Below are 22,214 nucleotides of genomic sequence, written 5' to 3'. Positions count from 1 at the left end.
TATTGGCTACCCTTTTGGAAAAAAAGGTTGGAAATTATACGATTTAGACACCGGCTCCTACTTCGAATCGAGGGACGTTATCTTTGTTGAAAATAATTTTCCATACCAATCGTTAAACTTGGACGACCTTGACCACAACCCATACTCATTTAATAGCGACCATTTGACCCCCGTTGACCAATTAGTTGTAGTTCAAACTCCATCGAACCCAACCCCTACGCCTTCGACTCACGCCTGTCAACCTGCCTCAACCACACAATCGTCCACCACGACCGCCACTGACAACCCGTCATCTGATCCTCCACCTAACCCGTCCGCCACCATTCCCACACCTACACCTTCAAATATGGGACGTGGACACCGTATCAAAATTCCCAACTCCAATCTCCAAGACTAAGTTCTACAAACAGTCCGTCCCTCGTCTCACTCGCTCACCGCATCTACACAATCCTCAGGTACTAAATTTCCTATCTCACACTATATCGACTATTCTAAGTTTTCACCTAACCACTGTATTTTTCTCTCGGCCGTGACTAAACATCACGAGCCTAGTTTTTATAAAGATGCAGTACAGGTACCCGAATGGCGAAATGCGATGAAACTTGAACTCGAAGCTCTTGAACGCAATAATACTTGGTCCCTCACGTCTCTACCTCAAAGTAAAAAGGCCATTGCCTCCAAATGGGTCTATAAAATCAAGTATAATGCAGATGGGTCCATCGAACGTTACAAAGCCCGCCTTGTGGTAATGGGCAATCGCCAAGTGGAAGGGGTCGATTACAATGAAACCTTCGCCCCAACTATCAAGCTAGTCACCGTCCGCACTTTGCTCGCAATTGCGGCAGCTAAGAAGTGGGTCATTAACCAAATGGACGTTCATAACGCATTCTTACATGGAGATCTAACTGAGAAGTCTACATGAAACCTCCTCCCGGTTTTTTACCACCCGACGATACACGGGTTTGTCGATTACAGAAGTCTCTATATGGGTTACGACAAGCCCCACGTTGCTGGTACGCCAAACTCGCTTCCGCTCTCACAGAATATGGTTTTCGCCAATGCCCGTATGATCATTCTCTCTTTTCTATTTCTACCAAAGACATGGAGGTACACGTTCTTATTTACGTCGATGATCTAGTCATCTGTGGTAACAACGCTGCTAAAATCACAGAATTTAAACAATATCTCAGCAACTGTTTCCATATGAAGGACTTAGGCCCTCTAAAATATTTTCTCGGCCTTGAAATCGCCCGAAACGAATCCGGCATTTTTGTATCCCAACGGAAGTATGCCCTCGACATTCTCTCCGAGTCTGGGCTACTTGGGTCCAAGCCCGCCTCGATACCTATGGAACCAAATCACCAACTAGGCCGCTCTAAAGCCGCCCATATGCTCGACCCACAAACATACCGACGACTTGTGGGCCGTCTGGTTTATCTCACAATTACAAGGCCCGAATTACTTTACTCAGTTCATATTCTAGCTCAATTTATGCACGCTCCAACAACAGAACATTGGGACGCTGCCCTTACTGTCGTGCGCTATCTTAAAAACGCACCAGGCCAAGGACTTCTCCTTCGGTCCGACAGTGACCTATGCTTACACGCATATTGCGACGCCAACTATGCTGCCTGTCCTACCACTCGACGATCCCTTAGCGCGTACTTAGTTTTCTTGGGCTCCTAACCCATCTCATGGAAAACCAAGAAACAACCAACCGTCGCTTTATCTTCCGCTGAAGCCGAATACCGCGCTATGACTCACACCACTTGTGAACTCAAATGGCTTAAAGGGTTGCTTAGCTTCCTCGGGATACCACACCCGCAACCCATACAATTAATGTGTGACAGTCAATCCGCTCTACACATCGCAAAGAATCCAGTCTTTCACGAACGAACAAAACACATTGAAGTTGATTGTCATTTCGTTCGTGATGAGATCCTCCGCGGTACAATACGACCAAACTACGTTCACACAAGCGCTCAACTCGCCGATATCTTTACAAAGGCTCTTGGTCGTGCCTCATTTACTGAACTCCTATCCAAGTTGGGCATTTCGTCACTCCATGCTCCAACTTGAGGGGGGGTGTTAGCCAAGATTGCAAGAATCAAGCTCCAACGGCTCCAATCACACAAAATAAGCAATCTTGTATTCTTTCCGTCAATATGTAAATTATAGCTGTTAGGATTATTTTGTTCCATACTTAGGCTCTGTTTGGTAAAACTAACTGAAAAGGTAGCTGAAACCTGAAAAGGTAGCCAAAATCGAAAAGGTACCGAAACCGAAAAGGTAAATCGATAAGGTAGTGAAAATTAGAACCGATAAGGTAATCGATTATATTAAAAGATGTTTGGCAAACTAACTGAAAAGGTAACTGATTTTGATGAAATGACGTAAAAGGATATGATAATTATTTAACAGTATAGATTTAAATGGTAGAAATGGAAAATTAAACCAAATCAGGTACCTGAAATTTCAAATGCTACTCTAGGTAGCATTTCATTTCAGGTAGCTTATTTGGTTAAATAAGCTACTTGCCAAACGCTTACAAAAAAAACAAGGTACCTGAAATTTTGGTCAAATAAGCTACTTTGACCAAATCAGATACCTGAAATGCCTTGCCAAACGGAGCCTTAGCTTATTCTTTATCTTGTATAAATAGGAAAGGCATATCACTGTAAAGGCAACAAGCAATACAATAAGAATTTCTCTCAATGTCAACTCCTTACATCGTTAACAGTAATAAACTCCATACATGTTCAAAAATCATGTTTGTGGTACTACTTACTTTGCTCGCAGACACTATAAGTGATGGATTCAAATTATAAGGCGTTATCATGTTAGCATGACCTGATCGTAGCGATTGAATAAAGATCATAGATCCTATATAAGTACAAACATTAGCTAACCATCATAAACCATGGGTAACAAATACTACGTATAGCCTATAGGTACATCATATACTAAGATCAACAAAAAAAGTGCAAACATTATTTTTATATGAAAATTTTAACTAACTATAAACAAAAAAAGTGAACAAAATAATGCTTAGGGTATAAAATAATGAAATAAAATGAACTGCTAAAAAAATACTCCCTCTGATAATAATAGACCATTAATGAAACGTACAAATAATAAGATCTCACAAGTAAACATAGGGTATATTGAAGAGGATTGAACACGGGTTAGAAAAGCGATACTTATACCCTTGAAGAACGAAGTTTAGTTTCATTGAACTTCTAACTAATTAGTAATTAAATAATAATGACATGTATAATATGATAATTTTTCTCACAATTTTTAATAGTTTTTCAAATATTAATATTAAAAGCTTTATTTCCAAGATTTAGAATGCAACTTGAATGCATGTGATTATCAATTTAGATTTGTTAATAATTAACTCATTTTCCTTTATTATTTAACATATTATTATTTAACAAAAATAATAGCCAATGAAATCGCTTTAAAACAATAGCCAATGAAATCGCTCCAAAAGTTCCTCTTATTGATGATTGATTGATTGATTGATATTGATTGATATTGATATTGATATGTCATCTAATAAATATCTACCAAAATATAAAGTTTAGGTGTCTATAAATGGCCACTCGAGACTGGTTGTAGAGACTTTGATGTCGGCTGCAACTTTGTCTCGAAACTTGCTACTAAACTTCACCCTTGGAGAATGGAGATGAAGAGCGAAAATTGTCCCACCGGACGTACGGTACTCCTTACACTCAAGCTATTAAAATATTCTATTTTGTGAATTGCTTTTGAGTGTAAGGAGTACCGTCCTCCCGGAGTACACAAGAATTTTCGCCATTCTAATGCTAGGGTTGATAGTTTTTACGAGGGTCTTATCGACTTAATCTCGTAGGGAGATGATGGGGTCGTTTTGTGACTTATTCCATCCTACCTATAATTTGGTGGTAAGAAGACGGGGTTGTTGACTTAATCCATTTGTCCTCCTTCTATCCCTGTTGTACTTATAGTTGTAACTAGCTTGAAGGGAAAGATATCCTAAGATATTATCACAATCTTTATTGATAATTATATCTTAATATTAAGGATAAATATGTCATCTAATAAGCATCTACCACTACACCCCTCAATAAAACGATGTTCAATAGGGTTGAAGTTATAGAAATACAATATGTATAAAGACCTAGAGTTTGCCTAAATTTTGACATTGTTTTTGGTAAACATATAGAATTAGGAATTATAAACGATATACAATTAGGAATTATAAACGATATACAATTTGACTATCATTGGTTTTTGGTTATATAAATAAAACATAAACGTTAATCTTAGAGATTAATTCAAGTTAATTAAATTATTCGATTCGATTTAAGAGGTTTATCGACAAAACATGGAAGACAAAGAAGATATATACTATAAGCTACCGGCGGTAACCGAATCGCCATGGCTAATGTGTACTCATGAGAATCACAAGTCTACACTTGATAAACAAACCTTCTTCACAATGCATAATAATTCCTATGTCAAGAAAATTGTCGATTTAGACGGTAAGTCCATTCTTGCTTCTTGTCACGGTTGGTTAATTCTACGAGAACGAGAAAATTCGACAATGTATTCTATTTGGAATCCGATCACTCAACAATCTATACTTCTCCCCGAATTATTTGATTCGCCTGAAGAAGAACAACCTGGCACGTGCATCCTTACCTCAGCGCCGTTTGAAGACGAGTCTAGTGACGCCTCGTGTGTCCTCTTAGTGTTTTTTAAAGGGCTAGTTTTTTGGTGTAGGCCTACTACAGCAAGGGACGATTGTAAGTGGGTCAAACAAAGTCTCGAGGATGATGGTCAAACTGTGGTAATACACCACGCGGCTTCTGTCAATGGGGACATATACGCGTACGCTTATGTATACTATAATGAACAAGATGGTGGCGGTTTCCGTATAATATTTGGCCGTATTATGGTCGGTAATTTGGTCGTTTTTGAACCGTTTAGTATAGAATGTCCAGATTCAAGTATCCCTACATATTACCCATGTTCAACGCGGTATTTGGTTGAAGTTTGTGGCGATTTGTATGTTTTATTGGTCGTATCACGACAGTCGTATGATCATATGGAAGATTATGACATCTTTAAGGTTTTTGTTTGGAGATTGGATCTGTCTCAATTGGAGTGGATTAGGGTCGACTCATTAGGAGATCGTGCGTTTTTATTAGGTTATAATTGTTGCACTTGGTGTTGGGCAGACGCGACCTCCCCCTTTGGATCACCATCTACTCTAATCGAAAGGAATTGCGTATATGTGGCTACGTTCGGGTGTCAAACTGTGCATCAGTACCGGTTACAAGACGATAGTTACACTTTAATGATGTCGCATGTCAATTTCGCCTGGTCGTCCGATGGTCCTAGATGGTTCAAGCCTCACAATCCTATAAGGTTAGTAATATCTGTTTTAACTTTAATTCTCTTAATATGTGTCTCCGAGTATATATTTTGTGACGAGTATTTTAATCAAAGTAAACAAATGATTGAGAGTTTGAGACAAAGCGTGTATACTATACGGAGTAATATTAAGTTGATCATATAGTGATTGTTCTAATGTCATACACGATTTATAGCAGCAACGGAAGGGGCGTCGTAGTATTTATTTAATTTACGATGACATTTATAATATAAACAATTTGATAGTGTTTCTTTTTCTTGGGTTCATAGAAACTTTAATAAGGTCGCCCATGAGCTGGCTCATTTGAGACCATGGTCGTTAGGTACTCGTAGATGGTCGGACTCCTTACCGTTGGATATTGCTGATGTAGCTCGTGCTGATTCTATTAATATTAATTCAAAAAAATAAAGTTATATATATAGTCCTATTAAAAACCTGTTTTCTTTCTTTTTATAATCGATAGGCCGAGGTTGTCAGCTGTTCAGGAAGCGGATAAATTTGTTTCAGACACGATAAAGGACATTCAAGAAACTAATCCAGAGATGAACGAGGCGATGGCAACACATTGTCCGTATCCTCTATTCATGTCTCTCAAGAATAGCAAAGCCGGCGTAGGTGAACTAAGGGATCCATGTCAAAATATCTCTTACACTGTCACACTACCCCATTCCTCTGATTCGACAATCGAGTTTTGCATGGATAGTTGGCTGCTTTTACGAACTGAGAAACACTCCTTGCAATGCTTAAATCCTTTCACACGGGAGAGCTACAAATACCCTACTGATGACATGATTGTCGGCCTTTCAAGGTTTGCATTTTCGACTTGTCCTACTTCGTCCGATTGTTTGACTGTTGGAATTATTGAACTCGGTTGGGCGGTACAAATCTCTTATTTCCAAGCTGGCAACGATAAATGGGATCAATTTTATTTCGGGGATGACCTTGATGAGGACTTTGAAGTTGAATTTCATAGTACCTACAGCTCGAATCCCATGTATCACGACGAAGCGTTTTATTTTCTAGACGTAAATGGTAATCTCGGAATCTTTAAAATGGTTGAAGGAGAATGGAGTTGGAAGGTTCATAAAGGTCCAATAGAAGACGTATCACTAAATTCGTGCTATTTAGCGGAACTTGATGGTCAACTGATATCAACTTTGATCGAAAATTTTGGAAACAGTGTTAAAGTATTCAAGTTTAACAATTTACACAAGAATTGGGTCGAATTAGAGGACTTAGGGGACTATATGCTATTTGTAAGTCCGGCGTCATCGTTTTCAGTATCGACAAAAGATAGCAGCATGAAGAATAGGATTTATCTACCAAAGCGCGTCGATAATGAAATGGTCTTCTATTCACTTGATACTAGAGAGTATCATACTACAAGTAGCCATGATTCCATTAAGGACTTTTATGGTATGAGCTCACAATCATTTTGTTGCTGGATATAATTCTTTGTAAGATCCTCTTGATGTGAGTTAGTCTTTTGAAATACGGTCTCTTAATATATTTATTTTTAGACAATTTTTCAATTTATAAATTTTTCGAATTTACCAAACAGAAAGTAAATAGACGGCTTTCAAAATTTCTGAAAAATGTGAATTATCACTTTATTTTTATTAAAGACAATTGTACAGCAAAAACATAGCCTAATAAATTAAGCTACATGGCTATGGCTATTTCAATACTCTTCAGCAAGGAAGACGAAGAAACGAAAAAGAGCACGAAAAGTTCGAACATTGATGAATATTAATACAAGAAGCTATTTCAACTCGATAATACAATATTTCGAAGCCTTAAACTTCAACAATTTCTTGCTAACCTGTAATTCCTCCTCGTAATTCATCGAGCTACATTTAACTAGAATCAATCTCTTCAATACCTTAGCATTTTCGAGTAGATATTTTACAAGAAGTAGCTCCAGTTTATGGCCGACAAATTGACGAATTTCAATAGTTTTGATATTAGACGAAAATGGATCAAGTGCCATTTTCGGCTGCACCGTGTACATCGTATCATAATCAAGAAGGCCCTGTCAATCAAAGTTAATATAAGCCATTAATAGACCTCGTAAAAATTATCAGACCTGTATACGAACAGAATAGCTCGAAATGAAGCAAATCTATGGCAGCCAGTATTTACAATCGACAACAACAACAATATCAGAGCCTTAATCCCAGAATGCAGGAAAAAAAAATAGAAAAGAAATATTGGAAAAAAAAACGGTGTTGTGGCATTTGGTATTAACTATATCAGTTGTATAACACATAGACATAGTTAGATTATAGAGGCATGTTTCTTATTGTAGCACACACCATCAATTTTTAACCGAAGTAGTCTTGTGACTATCTACAATTAAGATTATTTGTCCATAAAAATTTCATGCAAATATATAATACGACACCTAATTTTATAAATTTGTGAAAACGTTTTTATAAACAATGTCCTTTGTGTGACCTTGGAACATTTGGTCTCTATCATTGATGTAGAACCTTAGTCTCTCGGTTAACGTTGTTCTTGACGTTGCTAATGCTATGGCTTGATCCTATATATGCTAAACCGGGCGTATGTGAAAAGTGCATTATTAGGATATTAGCCCATTAGGGCTAGGGTTTGGTAGTGACGGCTACGTCCTAGGGTTTAGTAATGCTTAGGGTTTCTGGTAAGGTATTATAAATACGATCATTCTACTGATATCAATAACACAACAACTATTATCAACTACAATTGTCTTATGAAATATTCTCCCGACCATAATCTTTACATGGTATCAGAGCCTCTTTCTTGAGGTCTCTAAATACGCTTCCGCTCTCTTGCCGGTGGACAATTACCTACCATGCCCACCGGTGGGATTTTCCAAAAAAAAAAAAAAGAAAAAAAATACTACCTATAATGTTCGGCATTAGTCATGAATGAATTATGAATATCAAGGAAGTTGGTCATATCCCTCCCAAGTTGCTTACAGCAATAGCAATTTAATATAAAGAGGAGAGGATAAATCCAAATACAAATCTTTGCACATCTTTGAATAACAAATTCAAAATTCCAAAAAACGAAAAAAAAACGAAAAAATATCATCAATGCTTCCGTTCCCCAACTTTCATGGATCACATAACTTCTATTTTTTGAAACTTCAAAGAAATTTTTACAATTTTGATCAAGGTGGTAATAAATGACTGGCGAGTTACGCAACCATAATCACCATGACGGTGGTCTAAATTTGTTTGGAGTTCGAAAAACTTTGCGTTCTCCAAATATTGAAATTGACGGATAATTTTCCGTTTTGCTGAAATTTGTATAGGTTCGATTAGTGTTCCTAACAAATTATTTAATATTCGACAAGTCCAAAAAACTTAACGTTCTTGTTCGAATAATTTTGTTTTTTTAACGAGTCTTATACTCGTTTATCGTACCACCTTGTGATGATGGGAAGTTTTCTTTTAAGGATCATAAAGATGAAGCAAGAAGATTTATGAAGATTTGAAGATTTATGTTTTTTTTTTTTTTAATTATTTGCTTGTATTTCTCCAATCGTAAAGTTCGTAATACGTACTGCCTTTACGATTGCGGGAGGGTATTAGGATATTAGCCCATTAGGGCTAGGGTTTGGTAGTGACGGCTACGTCCTAGGGTTTAGTAATGCTTAGGGTTTCTGGTAAGGTATTATAAATACGATCATTCTACTGATATCAATAACACAACAACTATTATCAACTACAATTGTCTTATGAAATATTCTCCCGACCATAATCTTTACATGCATAAAACGTAAAATTTGAACTAAATATATAAACAACAGTTCTTATATAAAACTATTTATATAAGCATTATCGTATAAAACCTAGTGATTATTTACCTAAAATCTTCGTTAAAATAACTCCAAGTTATAAAACTGTTTCAAGGCATTAAGGTCAATGTGATATTTAAACTGTTTTATACGAGAATTTTAATAATCGTTTAATTATGAGGTGATATATGATTTCACTTTATTGCCATAAATCTTGATTATTGAAATGGCATAATCTGTCCAAGCTATAAAACAATACCATTAAATTAACGATTTTCAATACTCTTATTGATTTTATATTAATTTTCTTTTCTTTTCTTTTTTTTTTTGCAAAAATTAAACTATAAGCTATTACTACTATAACTATAATTTCTTATGCGATAACATACATAACTCGAGAATTGATGAAATAGCAATAGACTTCAAAAATCTTATCTATATTAATACAAAAGACAATATTCAATACTCAGCGCGCCACGTCATTAATGCAACCATTTTTTTTCTGGAAATTCATGTTATGGTGGGACCCGTTAGTGTGCAATGTATTTATTTCTTCAGATTTCCGTCTTTTCAAGCATGCGATAAATTCCGTCTTGCAACAAATTCTATGAAATAATATTATGAAAAAATTCTATGAATTAATATTATGAAATAATTTTATATATTCCGTGTAAATAAAATTAATAACATATATGCAGAATGAATTACAAATGGGAGTAAATGAAATTGAATTACATAATTTTTAAAACAAAATTACATAATTACGAGAAGGAATTACATTTATATACGGGATAGAACATAAAACGCAAATGAATTACATGCATAATTTTTTAAAACTACATGGTACAATAAAATTTGTTTAAAAAATAATTCTTGACGGAGTATTTACTTGGAGTATAAAATATTCATGTATTTTGGTTAATATTATTGTACCATGCAGCAACAGCATAACGACATAATTTTTTAAAACTACATGGTAAAAAATTTATTGTTTAAAAAATCAATCATGACGGAGTATTTACTTGGAATATAAAACTCGGCAACTTAATTATCAGCCGCGCACATCGAAAATGGTAGGTGACAATGATAAGCAACCGAGTTAATTTAGTCTTCAACTAGCATTTAAAGCAAATTTTAATTTTTTTTACTCTAAAAAAAACAAATAAATTTTAATTTAATTTATAAGTGATTAAAAAACTTTAATAATTTTTTTTTTAATAAATAATTCACAGTTGTTGTAATAAATATTTTTTTAATAATAACAACACGATAAGTTAAGAGTCGAAAAATTTTAAAATATGTTGTTTTTAGAAATGCAAAAACAAATATACTGGCCCAAATACATACCCGTGCAATTTTGCACGGGTTTAAAACTAGTATATTTATGAAATGCAAACACTTTACAAAGTGCAATGCTTTTATTTTTGAGAGGGTCTTTACATAAACTGTTTAAACAAATGGTATACAATCTCACTTTTTTTTTCTTTACTGTAAAACATATATTTCAATTCATAGACTATACAACCAGATGTATATGTTGTACGGTGTAGAACCTGAGCTTTGTGTCAAAGTATCCGAGCTTTATATTAAAGAATATGAGCTTTATTAGAAAGTATTGAGTTCATTCATTTACACATTAAAAACATGAAATTTAAATTAGCTCAGGAAAAATTACAAGTAAGCTCGAATTCTTATACTTGGATGTACCATGCTTATGGTACAACTGGATGTATAATCCTATTTGTGCATATATTTGGAGTTCTCCTGATACCCCGTAGGAGAGGCAATGTACTACAAAATGAGTACTTGGCAGAAAATCATTAAACTCCCTTATATAGGATTATGGGATCACAACTTTTACGATATTCATAGTAATTATACGCACATAGAATTAAAGGATTAGTCAAAATATTAATATCGCTAAATAAACTTCTAAGGAGTAGATAGTCAAATACTACAAATTAAAAGATGTTTATATCAACATTTTACTTTATTATTGTAACAATAATAATTCTTGTATATAACCGTTTTACACAAGTTTTATTGCGAAGTTAACAGGGTGCTCTACCACGCACTGTTGTTACTTGTACATATACACAAAACTAAATAAATCACTCATGACTATCAGGACGCAAATCAGAAATTAGAGTTACACATACAAAATTACACATGAACAAACTAAATCACTTGAAGCAAATCGTAGATCTTGGAGTAAATTAATGCATAAAGATCCTCTGCCATGCAATGCAATGGTTACCTACTTCATAAATCTCTTTCATGGTTTATGGTGTTTTAAGCAAATAAACAATGTCAAGGCTTATATAGTTATTTGCTCTTGGCATATGATTTATATATGACTTCTACTAATGTAAAAATTTAATAGAAATCTACTCTTGTTAGGATAATTTAATTTATATTTTATTTTTATTAGAATAATTTTATTCAATTTGTTTAGAAATATACTCTTATTAGGATAATTTTATTAATATTTCCTTTAAATCATAGGAAGTCTAAAAAAGTTGGACTCTCTAATATCGCTCGAAAAGTTTATGCTTTATATATATGTACTAGATTTAATGCCCGTGCGATGCACGGGCCTAATTGTATAATTCTATAGACTGTGTGCTTGTATAAAATTGATCCCTCGATATATAACTAAAAGGATTATGCGAGGTATAATATAATTGTACAATCATATCGGATGAGCTTGTGTATGGTTTTTGAGCGTTTTAAACTTCTAAGTTATCACACTTAAGTTATATAAGAAAATGTTCTTATTTGTCTAAGAGGACATAAACTTTTTATTTCAAACATGTCCAATTCAAAACACTTGAAATATGTCCAAATCGATTTTTCCTGACAATCAACAATGCTTTATTCCATTTATTTGTTCGAGGGCTCTCGCCTGTCCATTGAAATAAACCCGTTTGACTTGCTAAAATAAAATAAAGAATTTTATGAACAACAAATTTTTAAAATACAAAAGCTTGATCCATTTTATTGCCCGAAACCCTTTAACCGTTTGTTCGATCGGGAAAAAGTGCATATATATCCGACCCAAGCCAACATATATTATCTCCAAATATATATAAGATCAAATGTTATCTCTATCCTTATTGTTTTTGGGATCGATCCCTATTTGAGGTTGCAAACAATTATGTGTACGTAAATCACTACTAACATATACTTTATCATTACTGAACAAATAAATGGTTTATTTATCTATAATTTAACTAAATACGTAGACGATTAGAAGTAGAAAACTCCTCAAATTTGACAGGTTTCGTACAATTAAGTGAGCATATAATCATAATCATCTGTTTTGTCACATTATTTATAACTTAATTTATAAAAAAATGGGTAGAAATTGGTGAGCTTAACTTTTTTTAACTGAATTTATAGGAGTAAACTTATAGTAGCTTAACTTTTCTTAACACTTAATTTGTAGTAGCTAAATTTTTCTCAACTGAATTGAACTGAACTTAATATGACGTATAATACCTCTAAGCCATGTTGTTTTGGACAGAAATTGGCTAAATTGATCTGAAATGAATTTAATGGACCTGAACTAAACTTATATGCAATACAAAATTGTACCGAACTGATCTGAACTGAACTGAAGTTAACTCAACTGGACTGAACTTATTAGAACTTAAATTAAGTCCAAATTCTTTGGCTAATAGGAGCCGAACTGAATTGAATGGAACTGACCTAAACTAAATTGAATGGAGCTGAAGTAAGAGTTAATTTGTGAAGATATGAGCTGAACTAAACTGAACTGAACTGAATATAGATAAGATAGACTAAAGTGAATTGAATAGTGCTGACTACCAGCACCTATGATAGTTTAACGGATTTAATGTATTGCTTGTACGTAAAGATATCTTCTACCACTATTTTTTTTTTTTTTGCATTATTTATAATTTATTTATGGGATTATTTTAAGTGTGTTATTGTGAATGTTGGAGACTCGCATTGTTTGAAAGTAGTTATCAAAATTTGGACTTGTAATGAGGTTTTGTGACACTAAACTTGGTGATGGAAAAAAAATAAGATAAGTAGATTTATTTCATTCTCAATGTAAATTAATTCTTAATTATGACCATTATCTTTTAACTATAGTATTACTTATAGGATATTCTTGGCTTATTGTTAATGATGATGCATGGTATCTCGGTTGCACGTCGGTAATTTAGGATAGATTGTGCTCTTTTATAAATCACAAATAGTGTCTTTGTATTCAATATGTATGCAAATGCAATTCAGTAACCTCACCTCACGTACAACATTATGTTATTTATGTTGCGGAGAGTTGGTAGAGTATTTTTATATAAAAAAATGATAGCTTTGAATAAAATTCCTATCATTGTCAAATCCTCCCAAACTTTCTACTTACTCATTTACTTTGTTACTGTAATAGTTTAATTTAGATAGATTGTACATCCCAACTCCTAAACCTTCAACTTATTACCCCAAAAGGAAATAATAAAATTAACTTTAGAATATTGAGGCCGTTAGTCACAAAAAATATGATAAAAGTTATAAAAACATGAAAAAAAATTAAATATGGCCTACCGTTTCCGTCATATAAGCAACATCGAACCAAAATATTGTCGACAAATGTAACATCGAAAGATAAAACATATATACAAAAACCAAACACGACAAAATGGACATAAGTATGTATATATGAAATTCTAAAGGGTTAGTTGTGTTGACAGACTCATGCACAATCAACCTCAATTTTACTGCAATTAAATACGACAAAAGATTATCATAATTCATAAAGCAGCAAACTAATTCAATGATGCATGCAATACATACCAATAATAAAATCACTAATATCAACAAATTGATATATATCCTATACAAAAGTAATCTATATAATAAAATAAAATTTTTAAACTAAAACATAATAGTTGGATCATCTCTAGAAAGCTTGCATACCAACACCTTATGTGATTTACGTTCTACAACTTTATGACCTCTATATATAGGTGAGATTGGGGAATCCGTGTAAAGATTGAATACTACTTACAGTAAAATTAAGTTTATACAATTAAATTTATTATTTACAAAATTCTAATATAATATGTTTCTAGATTTACTCTGATTATTAGGTTTTTTTTTTAATATTTTAAGAAGTTCAAAAAAGTTGGAGACTACGTAACCGCTCGAAAAAAGTTTCATTTATTAATATAGATAGATAGATGTATTGATTGATTGCTTATTTGGTTCTTTATGTAAAAAGTAGAAGTAGTAAATATCTACTTCTCTTTTTGGGGGTGAATAATCAGTTTTTGACTTCTCAAACACTTTTAAAACTCTCTAATTTAGCATGTTTGACCAAGCTACTACTTTTTCAATTACAAAAGCACTTTTTAAGCTTGGCCAAACAACATCTAAATATGTCATCTAATAAGTATCTAACAAAATATAAAATAACTAGTATAACAACCCGTGCTACAACACGGTAATTTTATAAAGGTTAATTCTAGATATTTAGAGTATTAATATTATTTTAATAAATTGAATTTGAATTTAATTTAATGTAAATGTACTTTTATATATAAAACTAACCATGAGAAATATTCCATATATGGGGTCATAGTGATTAACGGCTATATTATTATTAATTGTGTAGAATATTGTAGTAGAAATATTTCATATATGGGTTGACTAAAATATTTTGACTACAATATATTAGAAGAGAATATTCTAGAAGGGAATATTCCGTATGGGGGAAAGATGAGCGGGAATAAGACACATGTGTTATTCTTTTAGTCTATAGGGGATTTCGGTGTCTACACCCCCAAATAAGACGATGTTAAATAGTGTTGAAGTTATAGAAATACGTATAAGAGCTAGAGTTTGCCTAAATTTTGACATTGTTTTTGGTAAACATATAGAATTAGGAATTATAAACGATATACAATTAGGGTGTATGTGATTTCTACCATGTTTATAAATTTTTTATTATACAATCTCACATATATAAATTTGACTATCATTGGTTTTTGGTTATATAAATAAAACATAAACGTTAATCTTAGAGATTAATTCAAGTTAATTAAATTATTCGATTCGATTTAAGAGGTTTATCGACAAAACATGGAAGACGAAGACGATACATACTATAAGCTACCGGCTGTAACCGAATCGCCGTGGCTAATGTGTACTCATGAGAATCACAAGTCTTCACTTGAGAAACAAACCTTCTTCACCATGCATAATAATTCTTATGTCAAGAAAATTGTCGATTTAGACGGTAAGTCCATTCTTGCTTCCTGTCACGGTTGGTTAATTCTACGCGAACGAGAAAATTCGACAATGTACTCTATTTGGAATCCGATCACCCAACAATCTATACTTCTCCCCGAATTATTGGATTCGCCTGAAGAAGAAGAACCGGGCACGTGCATCCTCACCTCAGCTGACGCCTCGTGTGTCCTCTTAGTGTTTTTTAAAGGGCTAGTTTTTTGGTGTAGGCCTACTACAGCAAGGGACGATTGTAAGTGGGTCAAACAAAGTCTCGAGGATGATGGTCAAACTGTGGTAATACACCACGCGGCTTCTGTCAATGGGGACATATACGCGTACGCTTATATATACTATAATGAACAAGATGGTGGTGGTTTCCGTATAATATTTGGCCGTATTATGGTCGGTAATAGTGACGACAGCTCGAATTTGGTCGTTTTTGAACCGTTTAGTATAGAATGTCCATATTCAAGTATCCCTACATATTACCCATGTTCAACGCGGTATTTGGTTGAAGTTTGTGGCGATTTGTATGTTTTATTGGTCGTATCACGACAGTCGTATGATCATATGGAAGATTATGACATCTTTAAGGTTTTTGTTTGGAGATTGGATCTGTCTCAATTGGAGTGGATTAGGGTCGACTCATTAGGAGATCGTGCGTTTTTATTAGGTCATAATTGTTGTACTTGGTGTTGGGCAGACGCGGTCTCCCCCTTGGGATCACCATCTACTCTAATCGAAAGGAATTGCGTATATGTGGCTACGTTCGGGTGTCAAACTGTGCATCAGTACCGGTTACAAGACGATAGTTACACTTTAATAATGTCGCATGGCAATTTCGCTTGGTCGTCCGATGGTCCTAGATGGTTCAAGCCTCACAATCCTATAAGGTTAGTAATATGTATTTTAACTTTAATTCTTTTTAATATGTGTCTCCGAGTATATATTTTGTAAGGAGTATTTTAATCAAAGTAAACAAATGATTGAAAGTTTGAGACGAAGGGTGTATACTATACGGAGTAATATTAAGTTGATCATCTAGTGATTGTTCTAATGTCATACACGATTTACAACAGCAACGGAAGGGGCGTCGTAGTATTTATTTAATTTACAATGACATTTATGATATTTGTGAACAGTTCGATAGTGTTTCTTTTTCTTGGGTTCGTAGAAACTTTAATAAGGTCGCCCATGAGCTGGCTGGCTCATTTGAGACCATGGTCGTTAGGTACTCATAGATGGTCGGACTCCTTACCATTGGATATTGCTGGATTTAGCTCGTGCTGATTCTATTAATATTAATTCAAAAAAAAAAGTTATATATACAGTCCTATTAAAAACCTGTTTTCTTTCTTTTTATAATCGATAGGCCGAGGTTGTCAGCTGTTCAGGAAGCGGATAAATTTGTTTCAGAAACGATAAAGGACATTCAAGAAACTAATCCAGAGATGAACGAGGCGATGGCAACACATTGTTCGTATCCTCTATTCATGTCTCTCAAGAATAGCAAAGCCGGCGTAGGTGAACTAAGGGATCCATGTCAAAATATCTCTTACACTGTCACACTACCCCATTCCCCTGATTCGACAATCGAGTTTTGCATGGATAGTTGGCTGCTTTTACGAACTGAGAAACACTCCTTGCAATGCTTAAATCCTTTCACAGCGGAGAGCTACAAATACCCTACTGATGACATGATTGTCGGCCTTTCAAGGTTTGCATTTTCGACTTGTCCTACCTCTTCTGATTGTTTGACCGTTGGAATTATTGAATTAGGTTGGGCGGTCCAAATCTCTTATTTCCAAGCTGGCAACGATAAATGGGATCAATTTTATTTCGGGGATGACCTTGATGAGGACTTTGAAGTTGAATTTCATACTACCTACAGCTCGAATCCCAAGTACCATGACGAAGCGTTTTATTTTCTAGACGTAAATGGTAATCTCGGAATCTTTAAAATGGTTGAAGGAGAATGGAGTTGGAAGGTTCATAAAGGTCCAATACTAGAAGACGTATCACTAAATTCGTGCTATTTAGCGGAACTTGATGGTCAACTGATATCAACTTTGATCGAAAATTTTGGAAACAGTGTTAAAGTATTCAAGTTTGACAATTTACACAAGAATTGGGTCGAATTAGACGACTTAGGGGACTATATGCTATTTGTAAGTCCGGCGTCATCGTTTTCAGTATCGACAAAAGATAGCAGCATGAAGAATAGAATTTATCTACCAAAGCGAGTCGATAATGAAATGGTCTTCTATTCACTTGATACTAGAGAGTATCATACAAGTAGCCATGATTCCATTAAGGACTTTTATGGTATGAGCTCACAATCATTTTCTTGCTGGATATAATTCTTTGTAAGATGATCGTGATGTGAGTTAGTCTTTTGAAAGACGGTCTCGTAATATATCTATTGTTAAGACAATTTTTCAATTTGAAGTACTAGTGTTTCACACATTTAAGAGTCCCGTCATTTATAAATTTCCGAATTTACCAAACCGAAAGTAAATAGACAGCTTTCGAAACTTCTAAAAAATGTGAATTATCACTTTATTTTTATTAAAGACAATTGTACAGCAAAAACATAGCCTAATAAATTAAGCTACCTGGCTATGGCTATTTCAATACTCTTCACCAAGGAAGACGAAGAAGAAACGAAAAAGAGCACGAAAAGTTCCAACATTGATAAATATTAATACAAGAAGCTATTTCAACTCGATAATACAATATTTCGAAGCCTTAGGCAACTTCAACAATTTCTTGCTAACCTGTAATTCCTTCTCGTACTTCATCGAGCTACATTTAACTAGAATCAATCTCTTCAATACCTTAGCATTTTCGAGTAGATATTTTACAAGAAGTAGCTCCAGTTTATGGCCGACAAATTGACGAATTTCAATAGTTTTGATATTAGACGAAAATGGATCAAGTGCTATTTTCGGCTGCACCGTGTACATCGCATCATAATCAAGAAGGCCCTGTCAATGGGTGAATGGGTAAACGCACGTCTCAAAGTGCGAAAAAAAAAATAGAAAAGAAAAATTGAAAAACAAAAGGGAGTATTTACGATCGAGTCAACGAAAAAAAAAAAAAAAAAAAAAAAAACACCTGACATACCATTCCAAAGATAATAGTTTCAAGTTGAAGCGAGTTCGCTAGCCAGAATGTCACGTATTTCCACGTATCATAACAACAGAAACCAAGGTATAAGGATTCCAGCTTAGAATATGGTATCTGATCTTCCTTGACCATTGGAAGAACCTTCACCAAAGAGCGACGAGAGTTAATCAGTTCACAATAACAGAAAAGACAGGGGATTTATAATACTTCCTCCGTTTCAGACAGACGATAACACTTAACTAAAATGGACGAACCACATCAATGGTCACATACCATATTGGCATGAAAAATGACTAAATTACCCTTACATCCACTACCTATTTACAACTTTACCATCCACTCACCAACTACCGTTTAATCCACCTTTTCTTAAATAACCCAATTTTCCCTTATGTTACCATTTGTCTGGATCGGAGAGAGTAATATATGATGCCAGAAAATTACCTTGACAGAGTTATAGAGCAGAACGAAGTTTCTGACATAATAGGCGCCTCTAATGATATCAAGCACAATTTGAGGTGGCTCGTAACCTGCAGAGTCCACAAAACCGAGTTCTACCGTATGAAGAGAGCACGGCGTCTTCAAGGACGAAGTCACGTCCACGTCAGCAGTATTCGGTGAGCAAGCGTACCACAAGTTTTCGACATTAGGAGCATCAATTACAAAATGACCTTTACAATGGGATGCTGTCAGATTTCGAAGCGCTTTAGCAGAAATATGAGCATGGTCTGTATTTAATAATTCACAGCGATCGAGAGTCAATTCTTTGAGCTGTGAACATCCGACAAACAACCGATTAACCGAATCACCATCAGGGAATATTATCTTGCAGAGTTCAAGGATCCTGAGGCTTGGCAATGAGACTAAGCCAGGGATTTTCAATTGGTAGTATTTGGGAGAATGAGAATCAATCTCGAGTATAACAAGAGTTCGAGAATTGAATATGCATTGTGGCAAAGAGTTGGGGTAAGGATTTAGGTGTAGCTGGAGACGCTTAACTCGCTTCAATATGGCAGCGCTAATCCATACAAGGAGATGGGAACAACCATATTGGTAATTACACTGAAGACTGAATTTTTGAATAGGTGATACACTATGCAATGCTAAAATGCCATAAACAAATGTCTCGAAAGTCTTCTTAAAAGCTTCATTTCCGTAATCCATTGGAACATCATGAAAGCTATAATATTCAGCATCATTGAAAGAAAGATTAGTTGTCAATGTGAAAAGGTACCTCCATCGAGTTGATAATATACTCGTCTTCACTGCACTCAATGTTGGAAGAAACGATAGAATGTGGGCAATTAATTCATCGGGTAAGCTACTGATCCGATCCAAACCCGTCTCATCTCTCAGTTCCAAAACTTTAGGATACTTCCTAGGACGACGCGTAGTAACCTGGTATAACATCCAATAGAGATAAACATGTCAACCGTCGTTTTTCTTTTTCTAAGGAAAGGAATCTAGATTGATCCTTTAGAACAGGACCGGCCTAAGTCATCTATCCATGTGTCCAAGAATTCAATCCCTACTGTTCTAATCCTCAACATACTTTCAAGTTTCAATCATACTACTTAATCAAAGGTGCTATTTATCATAAAGTGGTCACCTTTTTATCCGTCATACCATATTACTTAATCAAAGGCATCCCATTGCCAAACTAAATAGGCTAATCACATAAACCTAAATTGGCAACATGAAGAGTACTCCAACCTGTGTCATCCAACATAATGCATATTACTACCGTCCCAATTATTCGTTTATCTTTCTCATTCTTTGTACGAAGTACTCTAATCTAAATTAAGCAAATGATCGAGAGCGAGTCTGTTCTGGTCAATTGTTGTCCTTTGGTTTCGGCACAAAGACCAAGGAGGAAGGGGTCAATTACTAAATGACAAGTGTAATAAATTGGGTGTGAATGATCAAATTGCTCATCAAATTCATTCTTAAAATAGAAAGAACACCAATTGACAGAGACATCTAATATAAAAAAGGACAACAAACGACTGGAACATAGAGAGTATTTTGTACCCAATGGCCCATATTTGATGTTAGACTACTACACATAATCATAAATCACAATTTAAACCCTTCAATACCCAAAAGAAAGTTATTGAATTAGAAAACAATGCTCAAAATTGAAACAATTATACTCCATATGTCTCGGTCATTTGTTTATTTTTGATTAAAATACGTAAAAAAGTAAACAAATGATTGGGACGAAAAGGGTAATGTTTTGAAATAAAAGAAAAGAAATTAGTAGGCACTCAAGAAATTTCTAGATCAATTGATCTTTCAAACAAAAGATGATTTAATTAGGATACAAATTATTGAATTAACATAAACCAAAAAAAAAAAAAAATAGAAAGAATAATTCAAAGCAAGATTAAAAGCAATTTAATTTACCATGCTTGCCTGAATATTGAATTGGTGATTTGAAAAGGTGAATTGAATTGATGATGAACACCAAGTGACAGTCGTAACACGTTTAGTTGCTTAATAGGAGTATATTGGTGCTGTTGCTGTGTCTTGTGGAGTATCATATATTTTTAATTTTTTTATATACTGGTTAAATTAACCCTACCTTGCTATGGACGAGTCAGGGTGTAACCGAGCCGAATTGAGCTCGAGCTGAAGTGGGCACGAAATCGGTTGGGAAACATGAGCTTGGGCTCGAAATTGGCTCTGAATATTCCTAGCTTAAAAATTAAAGTTTGGATTAGAGTATTAGACTCAACAATTAAATCATTATTTTCTTTACTTTCTATAAATTTTAAATCAAATTAAAAATAAATGTATTTTAAGAAAAGTGTAAATATAAAATACTTATCCAATATAATAAAAATATAATCATATATACAAAAATATCATTAATTAACAACAAAAACAATTGTAAATGCCAAAATTAAATAATAATAATAAATAAAACGAGTCTATACGAGCTTTCGATCCGGACTCTTCTAAGTTTGGAATTGCCTCTAAGAAAATAATTTTAGGACTAACTCCGTTTTATTTAGTTGATACACCTTCGATGCATATTGGGTAAACCCACCCGAAGGTGACAGGCTCGGGCCAAAAATGACCCACAAGATTTTGCTCTTGGGGAGGTTTGAACCTGGGTCTCCTGAGAGCTTCACCCCAAGTTTTAAACAATAAACTCCACCCTTGCGAACTTTTTTGATAAAAACTTTTTCTTTGTTCGAATACATTTGATTTTACATTAATAAAGTTATATTATATTAATTAAATATCAAATATTATACGTTTATACTTTACCTAAACACCCTCTCCTACTCATTAAGGTTTTCCATAAATAAATAAATAAATAAATTTCTTTAATTACCTCAAACATATCTTTGAATTGAATTTTCCTAATAATAATTCCCTTCCCTTTTCCAAATCTAATTACCTTCTTTCTATTTCACAAAAACACAAAAACTTGGAAGAGACCGTCTCTTTTCCAAATATCAATTACCTTCTTTCCGGGTAATTGATATTTTACTCTACTTTTGATCTTATTCTATTAAATTTCTGATTATTTGATCGAATTGTTACGAGTTTTTTTCCGGTTTATTTAGATATTATTATTTATAATGAAAGAAACTTTGGCAT

General features: G+C 34.1%; 4 protein-coding genes across 5 annotated transcripts; 3 read left to right on the top strand and 1 right to left on the bottom strand.

The window, feature by feature from the left end:
• Positions 1–595: 595 nt before the first annotated feature.
• LOC141595772 (putative mitochondrial protein AtMg00820) lies at positions 596–922 on the top strand. The gene has a single exon (XM_074415737.1). It carries the CDS (start codon positions 596–598, stop codon positions 920–922), a length of 327 nt encoding a protein of 108 aa, XP_074271838.1.
• A 3,404-nt stretch (positions 923–4,326) lies between these two features.
• On the top strand, positions 4,327–6,877 carry LOC141595869 (uncharacterized). The gene is made up of 2 exons (XM_074415817.1): positions 4,327–5,418; positions 5,889–6,877. The coding sequence occupies exons 1-2, from the start codon at positions 4,373–4,375 to the stop codon at positions 6,874–6,876; spliced, it is 2,034 nt and encodes a 677-aa protein (XP_074271918.1). The 5' UTR covers positions 4,327–4,372; the 3' UTR covers position 6,877.
• An 8,443-nt stretch (positions 6,878–15,320) lies between these two features.
• On the top strand, positions 15,321–17,833 carry LOC141595770 (uncharacterized). The gene is made up of 2 exons (XM_074415736.1): positions 15,321–16,366; positions 16,846–17,833. The coding sequence occupies exons 1-2, from the start codon at positions 15,324–15,326 to the stop codon at positions 17,831–17,833; spliced, it is 2,031 nt and encodes a 676-aa protein (XP_074271837.1). The 5' UTR covers positions 15,321–15,323.
• Positions 17,834–18,152: 319 nt separating this feature from the next.
• LOC141595868 (putative F-box protein At3g44060) lies at positions 18,153–21,115 on the bottom strand. 2 transcript variants are annotated; one of them, XM_074415816.1, is made up of 4 exons: positions 21,009–21,115; positions 19,047–20,000; positions 18,600–18,743; positions 18,153–18,460 (listed from the first exon to the last, which is right to left on the bottom strand). In XM_074415816.1, the coding sequence occupies exons 1-4, from the start codon at positions 21,009–21,011 to the stop codon at positions 18,188–18,190; spliced, it is 1,374 nt and encodes a 457-aa protein (XP_074271917.1). In that variant the 5' UTR covers positions 21,012–21,115; the 3' UTR covers positions 18,153–18,187. The 2 variants fall into 2 exon arrangements, with proteins under 2 accessions (XP_074271917.1, XP_074271916.1); XM_074415815.1 differs by lacking the exon at positions 21,009–21,115 and having other exon boundaries at positions 19,047–20,084.
• Between the last annotated feature and the right edge of the window lie 1,099 nt (positions 21,116–22,214).

This window comes from Silene latifolia, chromosome 8 (assembly GCF_048544455.1).
Source record: "Silene latifolia isolate original U9 population chromosome 8, ASM4854445v1, whole genome shotgun sequence".
NCBI classification, from domain to species: Eukaryota; Viridiplantae; Streptophyta; class Magnoliopsida; order Caryophyllales; family Caryophyllaceae; genus Silene; species Silene latifolia.
Note: the sequence above shows the minus strand (reverse complement) of the source record. Positions and strands in the feature narration are given on the sequence as shown.